Genomic DNA, 17581 nt, shown 5'->3' on the forward strand with positions numbered 1-17581 from the left:
AAGGTAAAAACTTAGAGTTTTAGATATACATATGTATATAGGAATATCAGAAGTCCGGCGACAGAAAGCGTCTATTGTACATTTAAAGTTTAATGAAAATCAAAAATTTTACGAATATTTTGTTGATTTGAAGGCGGCGTTTGACAGGGTGTTGCTGAGGCTGTTGATTTATAAACTTCGACAGATGGGGATATCCAGAAAAATAACAAACCTGATAGAAAATATCTACGCGTATACTAGATCAGCGGCTCGGACGGGAAAGGAAGTATCCGACTATTTTGAAACCTGCACTGGTGTGAAACAAAGATGCCTGTTGTCGCCTTTACTCTTCACTTTATACCTAAATCATCTGCACCACTATTTGGAAGGTGGACTATTGGTTGATGGCCGATGATATTGTTCTCCTGGCAGAAAACCCTAAGGTCATGCAACCCATGATTAATAACCTGGAAAAATACAGTGGAATGTGGAAGTAAACCCAATTAAATCGGAGATGAAGGTCTTTAAAGGGAGTGGACGACTTTCTCAGGCAGAAAAATGGTGGTACCAAGGTAGATAAATTAAAGTGGTGTCATTCTCACACCTAAAATGGCGTTCGGAAAGCACTTAGAAGCCAGAAATACTACAGTAAAAGTTAGTATTAATTACACATGTAGATATTTCTTAGCGAAATCATTCATCTCATTAAAATCAAAATGGAAGCTCCTCAATCTACAGAAAATGGAATTTTTACACTACTTTGCAATTAATCACGGTTGTAATATAAAAGTTAGTAACATCTGGACAAAAACTTTCCACATTTTTGGACATTATTTAAGCTTCAAGATAGAGCTAGTTCTCAATGGATCAATCTAAGATTGACGTGAACAACTCGGTAAGACCATAACTGATACCTAGATTGAGCTCAACATTAGGGGAGAAATACCGTGGAACATCATCGGGATTAACATGTACACGTTCACTTGTGTAGCACTTGAAAATATCATTTATGAAAATGCTAAATATCTGTGAAGCTTTTTTTACTATTTTCCAATATCCTAATATATGTAAAGGGAGTAAAGGGTGGTCTATATAGTGGTTTAATTTCAAAAATTAAAAAAAATGAATACAAATAAATTTTTTTAGGAAATTATTTGTTTATTCGAAATAGCGAACATTATATTATTATTAAAACACGATCTCTCGGCTGGATTCACAATAGTGTATTATATTAATCCAGTTTTCCTAAAACTTGGTGATGGTTTCTGACTTTATCTCTTGAATAGCTTGCTTGATATTCGCCTTAAAGTTCTGAATCATTAATCGATTGTTCGCATATTTTCGGTCCTTCATGGCACTCTACAAAAAAATCTAAAGGCGTCAAACTTCAACTCCGAGGTAGATAATTGACATCGTTGAAATGGCTGGAAACAAGATTACCGAACTTGGCGTTCACAAGATCGATTGTGGTAGGTTGTATGGCATGTCACGCCATTCTGCTGAAAACAAAGATCGTCCAGGTCCATGCCTTCGATTTTCGTCCACAAAAAGCGTTTATATGCCTTGGTGCGCTCAACGTTTCCCGAAATGGCGTTTTCACAGAAAAATGGGGCAACGATACCACCGATCGAAAATCCGGACTAAACTGTCACACTCTGAGGATGAATTGGACTCTCAGCGACCACGTTTCCGATCCCCAGATAAGGCAGTTTTGTTTTTTAACATAACTTTGTCGCCTAGATGAAATCGTGTCTTGTCAGAAAAGATGGGTTTGACTCGTTTTCAATAAACTCACGGTTTGGGCCACACATCTTGTTCCTGACCTTCTGTTAAGATTTCTTGTGGCGAACAGCTGCCAATGTTAAAATATCACATTATTCAAAAACAGAACACACTTATGGACTACCCAGTATACACAGAGGAGCAGGGATCAATAGAGAGTAATCGTAAACTCGCAGCGGCGTTCACCGAGAGTACTTACCCGAGCGATGATCCCACGTTCTTCGGCGTGGGTTTTTCTCAAAGAACTGTTTCATCAAAAATATTCCAAATTACTTTACATGTTTTGATTATTAATTCGGTGCCAGAGCGTTGCCCATATATTTTAACAACCAATTGGTTATGGCGTTCGGCCTTACTCTCAACTTTTTCTTTTCGCATTAATTAATTAACAAAGGCTTCTAAACAATTATACAAAATTTAACAACATTAAGTTAACCTGAAGAGAATTAAAATGTGATTAATTTCGTGAAAGCTAATATTTATAGTAGCACATGGCAAAAATAGCGGAACTGGCTCCGCGAATGCTATCAACTTTGCAAAATGCAATTTCGGCATAAAGTGAAAGTAAAATATCTTCAATTCTTTTTAACATTTTTATACATTTTTAATTTGTTATTTACCATTCGGAATTCAGAGAGACCGGAGGTTTGAATCTCGGTGAAAGACCAAAATTAAGAAAAAGTTTTTTCTAACATCGGTCGCCCCTCGGCAGGCAATGGCAAACCTCCGAGTGTATTTATGTCACAAAAAAGCTCCTTGTAAAAATATCTGCCGTTCGGAGTCGGCTTGAAACTGTAGGTCCCTCCATTTGTGCAAATAGGAGGAGGAGCTCGTCCATTCAACCAAAAACAAATTTTTATTCAAAATTTTTGTCATTTGTAAAAAACACACCCCATCAGATTTCTTTTTTTTTCATTAAAGCTGGGACTATGTTCAGTAATCTCTGAAATGTTCATAGTAGGGATACTTCGATCGATTTGCAAATGGACGTAATACGAGTCCGTACGCTAGCTATACTTTTAAGTGACACTACAAATCAGTTGAAAACTTTGACTTACTGTTGGGAATATTCGATATTTAGGTCATGGAGTTACCTATCTTATAGGCGGCCGCCGTAGCCGAATGGGTTGGTGCGTGATTACAATTCGGAATTCACAGAGAGGTCGTTGGTTCGAATCTCGGTGAAAGCAAAATTAATAAAAACATTTTTCTAATAGCGGTCGCCCTCGGCAGGCAATGACAAACCTCCGAGTGTATTTCTGCCATGAAAAAGCTCCTCATAAAAATATCTGCCGTTCGGAGTCGGCTTGAAACTGTAGGTCCCTCCATTTGTGGAACAACATCAAGACCCATACCACAAATAGGAGGAGGAGCTCGGCCAAACACCTAACAGAAGTGTACGCGCCAATTATTTATTGCTTTTTTTTTAGTTACCTCATCTTTTCAGGCACGTGAAAATTCTCAAAATAATAATTGGACAACTAAGTGAAGATCAATCACTGAGCTAAACGGATGTAATTTATGGTTGGTGAAAGAAACTGTTAAAAATTTGACAATATAGTAAAATTGTATCTTATTGAAAGCGTTTGCTGTACTACCTACACAGCACAAAATTCTAATACGAATTCATTAAAGGTGGTGGCACCGCACTAACCAGAATGTTTTGTACATTAGAATGTCATTACAAAAGAAAAAGAAAAGAACGGATAGCCGAAATTCAGTTGGAGCTGGAAGCATTCGAATGGAACGGCTTGTCGTCATTTTATTTTATGCTGACATTCGTGAGGATTTTACTATCTACTATACCAAGGCGCATTTTCTTGTCACGGCATCATCGACTATTTGGACATATAGCAGCACACTTAACACGCGACACTTCGTTTTTATTAGTTTGTTTAGTTTGAAAATCACAATATTACCAAGCCATTCACTGATTATTTCTAAACAAGTAACTTCTTTTCCTTTTGTTTGTTTATTTCAAAATCACGAAAAATAAAGTAATGGTTTTCGGAAGGCATCACTGTCAATTCCGTATATTCCCAGTGGATCTCTTTAATTTCTGGAAAAATCTTCTCTTTCAAAATACTACATTTTAAAATATGGTATATTTTTTCGAACACCGTTTAGCCGTTCAAGTCTAAATTAAAAATATCTATTTTTTCTGGACTATGCGCTCGTACTGAGATCGATATCCTCTAGTTGCTAGTATCTTAGTTTAAGGTTTATTTAATTACAACTTAATTATAAAACTAAACTGATAATAATAATAATAATAATCTACTGTTACGAACCGCAAGCAGGTACTCCGAAAAGGGGTTCCTGTTATAGGGGCGATTTTCGGAGCTAAGTAAATGTTGAAAATGAATTTGAAAATACCACTGACATGAACGTTATATACGAGAATGTATGTATACATTTATATATTTGTATGCATGTTTATGTATCTGTACATATCTTTATTAGATATGGATCTGACAATCGTTCTGGATGCGGCCGGCCTTCGATAGTCCCATTATTGACATTATTTCAATTTTTTTGGTTGGTGTTCTTAAAAAATTTTAGGTTGGACTTAAATTCAAATGGAAAGGAATTCCAATATGGGTGTGGATATCATTGACATGTACATCCTTAAATAGGCCGAGATCTTCCTCCAATTGGTTTGATGTGCGTTTAGATGTTGTTTCACTGCCTCCGAAAGGCAAATGGTTTTTATGAGAGGTTTTCTCATGGCAGATATGCACTTGAGAGGCCACCACTTTTAGGAAAAATTGTTTCTACACATACATATTTTGGTATTTCTTGTCAGCTTTGGATCCGCGTCAACCGATTGGCAGTCACGGAAAAAACCATAACCAAACCGGCGGCCACCAAATACATTGTAATATTCTAAAACTCTTGAATCATAATAGCGAAGTGTGAAATTTGATAACATGTAAAATACATAAATAGTATAGTAATAGTAGGATGAAGTGAGTGTCTCCGAAAACAGAGAAATTAACTACTTTTTATCTATGGAAATACTTTTTCATGTGCAAATTAGTGTGGTTCTTAAAAACTCAAATGGAAGTTTTTCTCAGTTTCACCCCCTCAATCGATAATAGTACGGTTAAAGGTATCCAATATAAATTTTTGTTCGGATTGGAGACTGTTAAGAGTGTCGCACATAGGAAAGTTCAGAGTATCTTACGAAGACTCAAAAATAAAGTCTAAATAATAACAAAACAAATAAAATATAAAAGTATGTAAAGCAGATGTTTTGGTAAAATTTGGGGACCACTGGAATTGGTACTATTTTAGGGAATAATACCGTGTAAAAAATTGCCTTTAAACAGGGAAGTTAGCGTTTTTTATCAGATTTATATACTCGTACAACTTGATCATAAAAACAAAGGATGCATGTTGAAAGTTGTCAAATACTGTAGAGAAAAATACACTAACATTACAAAGCAACCTTTATCGGAATCATTCGTGATTTAGCGTTAAAAAATTATTCCTGGCGAGTTGCTTAATTTAAACACTTAGACGGAAAAATATTAGAAAACATCATTATTTTTTTAATATTCATTTATTTCTCATTTTTTGAGTCTCCATAGAGGGATCTGAACTTTGTCGGAACTAATATTTATATGTGACCTATTCGATTATATAGGGTGATCAATTAAGAGGAGTTTTTTTCATTTGCGTTTTTTTTACAGATCGCGCGCGAGTTGTGGCAAACTGTCATCGTGGATTTGTGGAACAGCGTTTGGCATTTCATCATGGAAAGACTCACACCGCAACAACGTCTACAAATTGTTCAACTGTATTATGAAAATCAGCGTTCTGTGACAAGCCACTTGCCATACAGCTCGTGAAACAATGACTTTATTGGGAAGTCATTTCGGAGAGCAGCTGATTTCACGTTTAGGACCTGTGAGTTGGCCACCAAGATCTTGTGATATCACACCTTTGGACTTTTTTCTTTGGGGATTCGCGAAGTCCAAGGTCTATGCTGATAAACCAGCTACGATTGAAGCTCTGGAAGCCAACATTACGCGTGATATTCACGACATACCAGTCGAAATGCTCGAACGAGTGATTGAAAATGGGCCTTCAGAATGGACCACCTTAAGCGTAGTTGCGGCCAACATTTGAATGAAGTCATATTCAAAAAGTAAATGTCAAAGAATGTCCTTTCAAATGATAAATAAAGGTTTTGAACATAATTTACATTTTTTTTTTTTTTTAACTATTGAAAAAAGCACCTCATGATTGATCACCCTATATAAGCTTTAGGAAACCTGATGTAAACATTTTCTTCCTACATTTGAGGACCATCCTAATGTACATAGATTCTGGAAAATACTGGATTTAATGAAATATTCAAATTCATATTATCTTTTATATTTACTTACGTGGCGATGAGGCGGAACCGATATGCTGAAGAGTTGAATAAAATATTGCTATTATCCAAATTAGTTTAGATTCCATTGCTGTAAAAAGCCAAAATCATTTTTATATTAAAATACTTACTATAAACTTATTATTGTGGAAATTTGTCGTAATTTAAGGAATTTTTAATAGTGAACCCTGGAACAATTATATAAGGCAGAAAAAGGTTTATACATACAATTTTCAATAAATATTTACTAATAAATAATACTGCCGCTACCGGGAGAGTGACCACAGGCGACGTTAATAAAATTATGAAACTTGTGCAATTGTGAAACGATGTTTAAATTTATTGGAGCAATATTCAAATATTTCGAAAAGTCTCGACTGATAACCAGCAAATCACGAGGAAAAGTTTTATGATACGAATAATTGGACCGGGAAGAAGAATTATTATCAAATATAAGCTAAGGAATATGTACAAAAATACCTATAGAAATAAAAATTAAAACCAGTTTTTAATAAGCAGTCGCTCCTCGTCAGGAAAAGGCAAATCTCCATGTGTATTTCTGTAAACCATCCGTTCTAATGTTCGAAGGCGCCATGAAAGAGTCTGCCTCTCCATGTGTAGGAAAACTTTGAAATGGACACCATAAAGTATAGGAGAGGCTCGGTTGTATATACAGTATTCCAATAAGGCGGCTCGAAATTGAACAAGCTATTAATAACATCGGGATTTGAAGATTTCTATTTATGTCTTTTCCAGGCAAGTGTATACAAAGGTACACAACCTTGTTATTTTGGGGAATGTTATTCAAAGCGTGTTTGTCTTGAGTGTAAATGCCACATATAAAGGGTTTTTCAATTGGCGCGGGTTGATTTTGGCGCCCTGTGGCAGCCATTCTGTTTTGGTGACATCTGTCAAATCTTTTGCTTATTATTTAGTTGTTTTTTCCAAATCATCATGGCAAGTTACACGATTGAGCAGCACGATCAAATGATACAACTTTATTATCAAAATGAGTGTTCATTAACGCAAACGTTGCGCGCATTGCGCCCATTTTTTGGTAGACGTGGTGGCCCTTCCAATTTCTTATGGCCCATATTGAGCCATATGGACCTAGACGACATGTGGTTCCAGCAGGACGGCACTACGTGCCACACAGCAAACGCCATTTTATTCCATTTCAACATCTACCCGCCCTTATTGAAAAACCCTTTATAATATATATACAAGTATATATTTATACCCCCATTTTGTGTGTTAGGCCGAGCTATTCCTCCTATTTGTGGCGTGCGTCTTGAAGTTGTTCCACAAATGGAGGGACCTACAGTTTCAAGCCGACACCGAACGACAGGTATTTTTTATGAGGAGCTGGTTCATGGCAGAAATACACCTGGAGGTTTGCCATTGCCTACCGAGGGGCGACCGCTGTTAGAAAAATGTTTTTCTTAATTTTGGTGATTGACCGAGATTCGAACCGACGTTCGCTCTGGGAATTCCGAATGGTAGTCACGCACCAACCCATTCGGCTACGGCGGCCTTTTCGGTACATTAGGAAAATATGCCAAATTTAGTAAAGCTTTGAAAGGTTTTGTGACTAGAAAAGTAGCATCTCTAGAGTAATGCGGTCATATCCACGTGATTTTTTGTGTGTTTTATATTTTTAGTTTCGAACTATCTTGTTTGATGTGGCTTATCAATACACGCGGCCAATGATCCGAGTCGATGTTGGGCCCTCGGATCACACGTATATCTAAAACACTAGAAGCGTGCATTTCATCTATCGCAACATGATCGATCTGGTTTCGCATTTTGCGGTCAGAAAACACCTACGTAGCTTGGATTATTTTTTCACTCTGGAATCTGGTGCTGCAGGCTACCAAAAAACGAGGACACCAACCAGCCGGGGAGAGGCACCTTCCCCGTTCCCCATCCCCTATCCTGGGATGCTTCGTCTTCTCACATTAGCTCGCTCTCAAACGGGAGTTCGGTATCTACTCAGAGGATACGTGGGCGAAAGTTGTGAGCGACTTAGGGGTTTGCCCCCGGGCAATCAGGGGTTTTTCCCCACTTGCGTGGACTTCTACCCACAGGACCATCCTCCTCATTTAGATGCGACATAAATATTATTTAGATCGGATTAAACCCACGCCCGTTTTTTATATGTCCGTTCTAATTTAGGTCTTCCTTCCTTATTTGTTAATAACATTTACCTAGAGGGTGGGTCATGTAAAATTTGCTTTTTGAATCGGCTATAAAAAAAAAACTAATCAATATTTTTTCAAATTTTTTTTTTTTTATTTTGAAGATTGAATATTGTCATTTATGAATGAAAAATAATATCGTTCAAATGACTGCCACGACTGGATTTACAGTAGGCCATTCGATCAACCCAATTTTTAAGCACATTTTCGATTGTTTGGGCTCCAATTTCATGAATGGCAACTTCGATTTCGTGTTTTAAAGCATCAATCGTCTCTGGATGGTTCGCATACCATTTGTCCTTAACGGCTCCCCACAAAAAATAGTCCAACGGGCTCAAATCACAGCTCCGAGGCGGCCAATTGATATCGGTATTTCGGCTGATTATTCGGTTTTCAAAAACGGTAGCCAAAAGTTCGAGTGTAACTTTGGCAGTGTGACAAGTTGCACCGTCCATGTTGCACCAAATGTCGTCCATGTCATCCTCTTCAATTTTTGGAAACAAAAACAAACGTTGAGCATGTCACGGTAATGCTCGCCATTTACTGTAGCCGCGGCTCCTCGCTCATTTTCGAAAAAAATGGCCCGATGATGCCGCCAGACCAAAAACCGCACCAAACTGTGACTCGTTATGGATACATTTGCTTCTCTACAGTAACGAGTGGATTTTCTGAGCCCCAAATCCTACAATTTTGCTTATTGACGTAGCCACCGATGTGAAAATCAGAAAAGAAGAAGAAGACTCACCACTTTGAAAATAGGTTTTCAATATTTCCCAATTTTGTTTAAGCGTATTGCGTCCCATTTCGTAAATGTCAAACCTTTAGGTAAATTATGAACACATTTGACATGTCATTTGTGTTACCATTCTCAAAAAAATAGGTGGTTCAAAAAGCAAACGCTATATGGCCCACCCTGTACTTTGGATAAATTTCGATCACTATTAAAACGCTTCTTTTGGTTACAGCTGGCCTACATAAATCCTTGTTTGTTCAAGGGCTGTAGGCTTAATTCCATCATCCCGGAAATAAAGAAATTCCTGAAATTAAAATTGTTTCTACATGAAAAAGGAACATTCCAAAGTAAGGTGAGCAGTTTTCAAATATGTATAATAAGTACTTCCAATGAGGTCAACCATAAATGCTAACATTCTTCGGAATGTCAGATTATTCACAGATGACCTGTGCGCCTGAAGCGCTGTATATTTGTGTCTTCCACACAAAGATGAGTGCTGAAGAAAGAGCTAGTTTCTATATTATTAACTTTGTTTTCAACTTGAGAACCGCCTTAGTTGAATCGTTGGCGAAGACTAGATAAAATCTGCCCCCAAATTTGATAATTGTGCAATAGCTCAACCAAAATGGCTGCTATCCACTGTCAAAGTTCAATCGCTCTTCATTTTTTGTCCACCGGTCGAGTTTAATGAGCCCGGATGAGATTATATTGTATTCCAATATAAATATCTGATGCTTTTAAGCCCTGTGACTCTGTTAATTTGTTTATTTCTATGCCTTCTGTAAAATCAACCAAATATGACAGCTGTAGCTATAGCTTTAGTGAAGAAACATCCAGCTAAATGTTTTTACATGTGTAAAAAGATGGCTTATCAGCTATGTTTTCAAAATATAATAAAAACCATCAAAGGCTTCGCTGAAAACATATGACTTCAATGCGACCAATCACATATTTTACGGACGAGCCGGAAGTGTGTAACGTACAAAATTATTGCCAATGTTATGGATGTAAATATGAATATAGATTTGAAATCGTCTCTTACTAAAAAATTATGCGCAACTTTATTGAATTACCAAATCTTAAGGGTAAATTGAGGAAGGATGCTTTGATTACATAATTTCTTATGTTCCCTATGAATATGTCATTTAAGTTCAAACGTTTACAGTTTTCCGTCTGGATTTCTAATGACAATAAAAACAGCTAAATATTAGGGTCAAGCACTAAAACTCTGTGGACTAAATGTAGATGAACCATGTTTAGCTCTCGGCCAGTTATATGTTTGCGACAATGTGTAAATCAGAGGTGATTTATATTTTAATGTTTGTTTACAGTATTGCTCGTACAGGTTTGCTAGCGTTAATTACTGATTATATTGTTTAAATAAAAAAAAAAAAAAAAATTCTTGTTCAATCCTCTCGAGAGCATAGGGCCTCGACAATACTCTTCCATCGTACACGGTTCTGTGCTGATGTTTTTGCACCGTCCCATGAGATGTCGGCATCTGCTAGTTTGCGCAGTGTTTTTTGCTTGACCGCCATCTCTGCTCACTTGCGGGTTCCAGTCCAGTGCCATTCGCGTGATGTTATCTGGTGGTTTTCTCAATGAGTGATTTATCCATTGCCACTTTCTGCGTTTGATTTGCCTAAGGATGGGTTCATCGTTCCTTAATCTCCACAGTGCATCATTACTGATGGTGTTGGGCTAGAATATTGTGCAAATGATGGGGAGGCATTGTTGATGACAGATTCTAGGCTCTGTGTGATGGTGTTAGAGACCAGCCATGCTTCGCTTCTGTACAACAATACTGCCTACTGCCGATAGATACAAATGAAGCGGAGGCATTTGTTGATGACGGATTGTAGCCTCTGTGTGATAGTGTTAGAGACCATCCATGATCCGCTTCTGTACAACAATACTGCCTTTACGCATGAGCCGAATATTCATAGTTTAGTGCACCTGGAGATTTGCGAACTCTCCCATACTGTGTGCATTCGCCCTTTGTTAAGCCTGCAGTTGACATCTTCATCTGCTCCACCATCTACCGTGATGATGCAGCCGAGGTAGCAGAAGCTTTCAACGAATTCCACCGGGCATCCGTCAACCAATATCTGCCTTGCGATGTTGTGGTTAACTCTCATGGCCTTGGTCTTGGCGATGTTGACCTCCAGTCGGACTGTGCGACTAGTTTGTCTGCTTTCGCTTGAAATTGAAATTGAAATTTGAAAAGGTCGAGCCAAGGAGCACCAGGAGATTTGGTGGCTCCTAAAACACTCAGGCTAAAGAGCCCATTGTATTTATAGCTCTGGAAAGGGGGGTAGATAGTCAAGGAGGGAAGGAGGAAAGTATCAGAGAAAGAGATAGGAAAGAATAGAGACAGAGATAGAGATAGTTAGTCCTGTGAGAATTTTCCAGACTCTTTGGCAAATCTGTAAATATCCTCCAGTTTTAGAGAACGAATATTACTCAATCTCATGACATCGGAACCCAATACTCGTAGCCTTGCTTTAGCAAAGGCAGGACACTCACAGAGAAAGTGCTCAGTGCTATCCGTCTTCTCCAAACATGATAGGCATACCGGATTCTCGATGATTCCAATGGTGGTCATATGCTGACCCCATGGGTTGTGTCCTGTAATGATGCTGATCATCAACCGAATATCTTTCCTTCTAAGTTTTAGTAGAAAGTTTGACAGTGTTCTGTTCGGACTTGTAACAAAACACTTTGCAGTTCTGCAGGGTTCCAGACAGGACCATCGCTCTTTATGTAGATTGTCTACATAATCGCTGATCCAGTTCTTGATTCATGCGGGACTGATTCCGATTATTGGCTCTGGCCCCTGTGGGGCCCCGCTGATCCACGGTTGGCCAATTCGTCGGGAATTTCGTTTCCTTGAACACCGGAGTGTCCCGGACAAGTACAAGCCTGTTTTGTCTTGCGACAGAATTAAGCATTCTTGAATGTCTTCTTCTTACATTCTTGAACAATCTTTGAGGTTTGCTTCGCGTTCTCCAGGGCCTTCAATGCAGCCTGACTATTACTGAAGACTCCAATCTGTTTCCCGCTCCATTTCCTCTCGATTATCCATTCGGCTACTTTTAGGATGGCAAAAACTTCTGTTTGGAAAACAGTTGCCATTCCCCCCATAGCATAGTAATACTTATTACTATCATTTAAGTATCATCCGGCTCCAGACCCTATTTCATTCTTAGACCCATCGGTAAAGAAAATATCCGTCAAACCTCCCTGAATGCATTCTGGATTGCTCCATTGCTCACGCAATGGAAATCTGACATCAAATTCCCTTCCAAATGAAACTGTGGGTATCAGGTCATCTTTAGGTGCCAAAAACTGCTCCGACAGCAGCTTAAAGATTTCTCTGTGTCCCGCAGTTCCGTCTTCGTGCCAGATACCATATTTATGGAGTCTACACATTATTTTTATTGCTTCCTGTTGTATCTTAAGATCCAGGGGGAGCAAATCAAGCATAGCATTTAGGGCATCACCAGAGGTTGTACTCATGTCACCCGTGAGGCATAAACATACACTTCTTTGCAGTCTGTATAGCTCCCGGATTGTAGATTTAATCATGCTCCGTCGCCACCAGACCACAGAAGCGTAAGTGATGATTGGTCTGATAAGTGCTGTGTATATCCATAGGACTACAGCAAGTTTCAGACCAAAGGCTCTACGGCATTGCTGAAAAATAACGGAAAGACCTTGTCTCATATACCAGTCATCGATTTTGTCAAGAATCCTCTGCACTTTCGTGCAAAGCCTCCTTAAGGATTTATCCGATGTTAGCGCACAGACATCGTCCGCATATGCTTGGACACGAGTTCCTGCATCTCCACTAATAGAGAGTCTACGACGAAGCACCACAGCAGCGGAGAAAGAACACCCCCTTGGAGACATCCTTGCTTGGCCCTGACTGTGATTTGTTCGTCATTGCTCCCACCAGCGGTTAACAGCCTCTCAGAGAGCATGGAGTATATCCATTTTATAATGGCTTGATTAACTCCGTGTCGTTCGGTAGAAGAACATATCGAGCCGAAAGTGGCATTATCAAAAGCCCCCTCAATGTCCACGAACACGCCCATTGTGTATTCGTCAGCTTCCAGCCTGGCTTCAATCTTGCTAACAAGATCGTGTAAGGCTGATTCACATGATTTTCCACTCTGGTAAGTGTGTTGATTTCTACTAAGTGGACTTCTCGGCAATACCCCCACTCGAATATGTTTCTCCACCACTGATTGGTCTAAAACTTTTTGCTAGGGAATAGTCATCTTTTCCTGGTTTCGGAATAAATACTACTCTTACGCGTCGCCATTGGGATGGTATATAACCAAATGCAAGACAGGCTATAAAGATCCTTTTCAGGGCCTCAATCAGCCTGTTTCCTCCTTTTTTAAGCATTGCTGGATATATGGGTCCAGGGGACTTAAAGTTCTCAAAGGAAGACAAGGAAAACCTTATCGATTCCCTCGTCACTATCCGACTAGCAATATACCAGCTGTACCTAGAGGTTCCATCATTGCTACCGTTATTGTTCATGCCACTCTCTGCTTCAGAGAGAGTTCTACTACTGCTTTCGCTTGCATGTTAGAGAGTTTGTGAGAGAGGAGCCAGATGTCATCGGCGAAGTCCAGGTCCTCAAGATGTCTGGTGAAACTCCATACGATGCCTTTTTTGTGCAGGGTCAGTGAGCTTATGATGTCAGCAAGGACGATGGCGAAGAGAAGGGGCGACAGGGGACAATGTTGCCTTACGCCAGCGTTGGTAGTGAATGGATCGCTGATATCGCCTTTGTGAAGCACTGCCAGTTCGGAGTTCTCGTAGAGCGCTGTGATGAGGCGGATTATCTTGACGGGAACTCCCTTTCTACTCAGTGTCAGCCATATTGCATCTCGTTTGATAGTGTCGAACGCCTTCTTAAAGTCTGTGAACAGCATGTAGAGCGGCGAGCGTCACTCAACTGATTGTTCTACTATAATCCGAAATGTGTTGGTTCAACTTGTGTTGGTCAACACAGCTTCGGTGAGGGCGAAAATCAGCTTACTCATCTCTTAAGGAGCGTTCGATATCTTTGAGCCTGCTTTGTATGATTACGGCTACAATTGTTACATTGTTTAAATTAACGGTTATTTCTTTATATTTTCTATAAAAGGCAGAGAAAAGAGAGAGATTTAGGAATAAACCAACTAGACGCAGTTCTCTGAGTTAACGGGTTTCGTTTGCTTTGCTAAGCTATAGTTCATATGGCTCTCTTGAAAGATTTGTTATGTCATCTGAGAGCAGTTAACTGTAAGTTTACTTAGGTGAAAAACGTTACTTACCAACTGGGAAAGTTTCCTTGGTTTAAGGAATATACATATCTATTATAACGTTTTACTTTTAAGTTATTAGCGACACCTAGTTCAAATATTATTGTAATGAGCGCCTTTCTCTAGGTTTAATAGTTTTAATACTTCATATGAATTCGTTTTGATACAAACCTGAAAGTATTAATGTTCATTTGTAAATGCTATAAAAGGAAATGTCCAACAGAGGAGACCATTATTTTGTGATCGAAAGGCGTATAGATTAAAACACTAAAACTGTGCCTGCGACTGTAACTGTGCTAATGGTGCTTAGCTGTACGGTATTAATATGCCTAGCATTTGCTGGTTATATTTTTTATTTATTCAAATAAAATAAGCGAATCTACTACAGTATATATATATATATTTTCCCGTCGTTCCTAGGGGGAACATAGCGCCTCAATAGGGCCTTCAGAGAACACAAGATGAATTTATTTTTGCGCCGCTTAAGTAATTTCATCCAGAATACGGGAAGGTTTTGTGAATTTGTTAGTTATTTAAATAGCGATCAGTTTCATCGGGAAAAGGTTTGCCTGTAGCGGCCTCTTCTTTGGCGACCCTTTAATCGAATATAACATATGTACATATGTGTAAGTAAATATGTAAAGGGTTTTCCAATAACAGGTGTTATTGGTGAATGGATTGCGCTATCGAGAGATGATTAACAATTTTTTATGGCCAGAATTGGATGGTATTGATCTGGATAACGTTTATTTTGAACAAGACGGCGCTACGTGACACACAAGCAACGAAACCACTGATTTTTTACAGGAAAAGTTTCTGGAACGTGTTATCGAAGAGGTAATCACAATTGGCCACAGAGATCTTTTGATTTAACAACTTGTGACTTTTTTCTTTGGGACTACGTGAAAGAGAAATTCTACGCCAACAGCCCAGAGTCGATTCAAGACCTCAAAGATGGAAGTCGTGAGGCTATCAAGGACATAGAGCAGCCACTTTGCAATTCGGTTATGGAAAATTTCATAAAAAGGATATTGTCCTGTAAGCGTGGTCGTGGTAGTCATTTGCCTGATGTTATTTTCCATTATTAACGGCATACCTTCCTCTTTATAACGAAATAAACATCCAATCATTTATATTTAAAAATAGCATTTTTCTTTGAATATCGAAATAACACCTCTTATTGGAAAACCCTATATTTGTTGGACTGGTGGTACTGCAGCATTCTGATCACACCGCACTTAAGTCACAATTACAGGTTATAGTGTTAAAGTGTATGTTTGAGGGAAAGGAGGGATGCGATAGTCCATTGTCTATGGACATTGTATTTGAGTCCAGTGTAGATTTTATTCAAATATAGGTACTCACCATTTGCATTTAATTGCAAAATTTGGTATTCCTATATACTTTGTGTGGCCACAAATTGTAGCATACGTCACTTGCCATAACTCCTATGCATTTTACGGCCATCGTACGTTACAATTATTAATAACATTTTAGTCAGCGGAACAAACATTTATCACTATCATTCCATAGAATTTTTGAATATTTAGTTTTTAACTTTTTTTCATTTTTAACTTATGACATTTTTTAAACCAATGCAGTCTCAACACACACTTAAGTTGAATATATAGCTGTATTTTCGTTCTTTAACTCGAGCACGTACGAGAACCTCATTGTACACGTATGTATGTACATATATATGTATATATGTAAATATATTTCCGTCAATGTGGGTCAGCAGTCCCGAGCCAGTATGCACACCGCACACGCATACAATCTCAGTGAGGCGTTACTCTTCTCCCCATACGCTGTACATTGCCACTCAACTAATCGTTCACTCATTTTTAAGTAGTGCCGAAAGGATGCAAGCTTTACACTTATTTGTTTGATGCATTCGGGCATTTCGATTTGTAAACCCGGTACACACAGATACAATAGAGCCACCGTATTTGGTAGATGTTGCATACGCGGCGCACCATTTAATGTTGCTTTGTCTACAGCATCCACGCAACTGCTTTGCTCCAGATGATTTTAGCTTATTTTAAGCAAAACAAATGCTCAGGAGACAGAGTCTACAAGCATAAATATATACATACATTCGCTCACATAGCAGAGATGCTAAAATTTTGTGACAATGTTATTGCGAGAGAAGCAACATTAACAGCATACAAGTACCAGCGTCCTAATCTGATAAACCTGATAATCACTGTTATGTGTCCCTCTGCTTCGGTAAATATCTATAATGCAATCGCAAGGATACCTGAGAGACAAATGGTTTGGTACATACACATACGAGCGCACACATATTTGTGGTATAACATAATAAGAACCGTTGACTAGAATATCCTTTTGATTTGGTATCAAAATTTATTGATGCTCATAATCTTACGCGGATTGCTCTAATACTCGTATAACTTTGAGTGTGTACTCTTCCATGTATCATATAATATTTATTATTGTCGAATACGAGTTAGTGCATAACATACATGAATGCCAACAAGCAATAAAAAGCGAGTTTGCTATAAGCTGCCACTTACACCAAGTCAGTTAAATTACTGATTAATAAGTGAAAACAAAAAGTTATTTAAACTTCATTTAACGTTTTAATTAAGAGACCGCGATAATGCACTTCCAGTCTACTTGAATATGTACGGGTATCTTATACAACTTTTTCTGTTTCTTTGCTGATTTTTATTAGGATACAATCTTCTTATTGCCACCAGTCTGTGCGGTTTTGCTGTCTTGTGCTTCATTTCACAGTAAGAAGATGGTATCCTCGTTAATGTTGCCCTAGTTAATAAAATAAGTAGTTGAACTTTTTTCATGCTAATTTATTCCTAAAGTAATTTCGATTTCTCCTTTTACTCTTCTTATTTTGCCAACCAGCAGAGTTAAGGTTTTTTCTTACTGTTGTTTCAAGTTATAAAATAAAATTCACCTCCACAAATCAGTAGTTCGGAAATGGTGATAAATTAGCGGAATGGCTATCTGATTGTCGGCTGACAATTGTTGAATGTCTTTTAATTTGGTAAATGGTTCTGATATACACGACCAGTGTTGAATGTCATTTGAGGAGACATGTATGTAAGTATAAGGAACGTTCAATGAGTTGCCGGTATCATTATGAAAAACAACTCGTATTAAATCCAAAGTACAAGTATTATTATTTATTCACTATATCCCCATA

General features: G+C 38.3%; 1 protein-coding gene across 2 annotated transcripts in view; it reads right to left on the minus strand.

Annotated features, from left to right (window-relative positions):
* The window catches only part of LOC129239529 (fibroblast growth factor receptor 1-A), a 61528-nt gene that overhangs the window by 12538 nt on the left and 31409 nt on the right, over positions 1-17581 (minus strand). Inside the window, exons 1-2 of one of the 2 annotated variants that reach the window (XM_054875075.1) lie at positions 15760-16358; positions 6156-6233 (exon numbers count right to left, since the gene is read on the minus strand). In XM_054875075.1, coding sequence (XP_054731050.1) covers positions 6156-6231 — 76 coding nt within the window. In that variant the 5' untranslated portion in view covers positions 6232-6233; positions 15760-16358. Of the gene's footprint in view, positions 1-6155; positions 6234-15759; positions 16359-17581 lie in introns of those variants that run through there. The other variant, XM_054875074.1, reaches the window with a different exon arrangement.

This window comes from Anastrepha obliqua, chromosome 2 (assembly GCF_027943255.1).
Source record: "Anastrepha obliqua isolate idAnaObli1 chromosome 2, idAnaObli1_1.0, whole genome shotgun sequence".
NCBI classification, from domain to species: Eukaryota; Metazoa; Arthropoda; class Insecta; order Diptera; family Tephritidae; genus Anastrepha; species Anastrepha obliqua.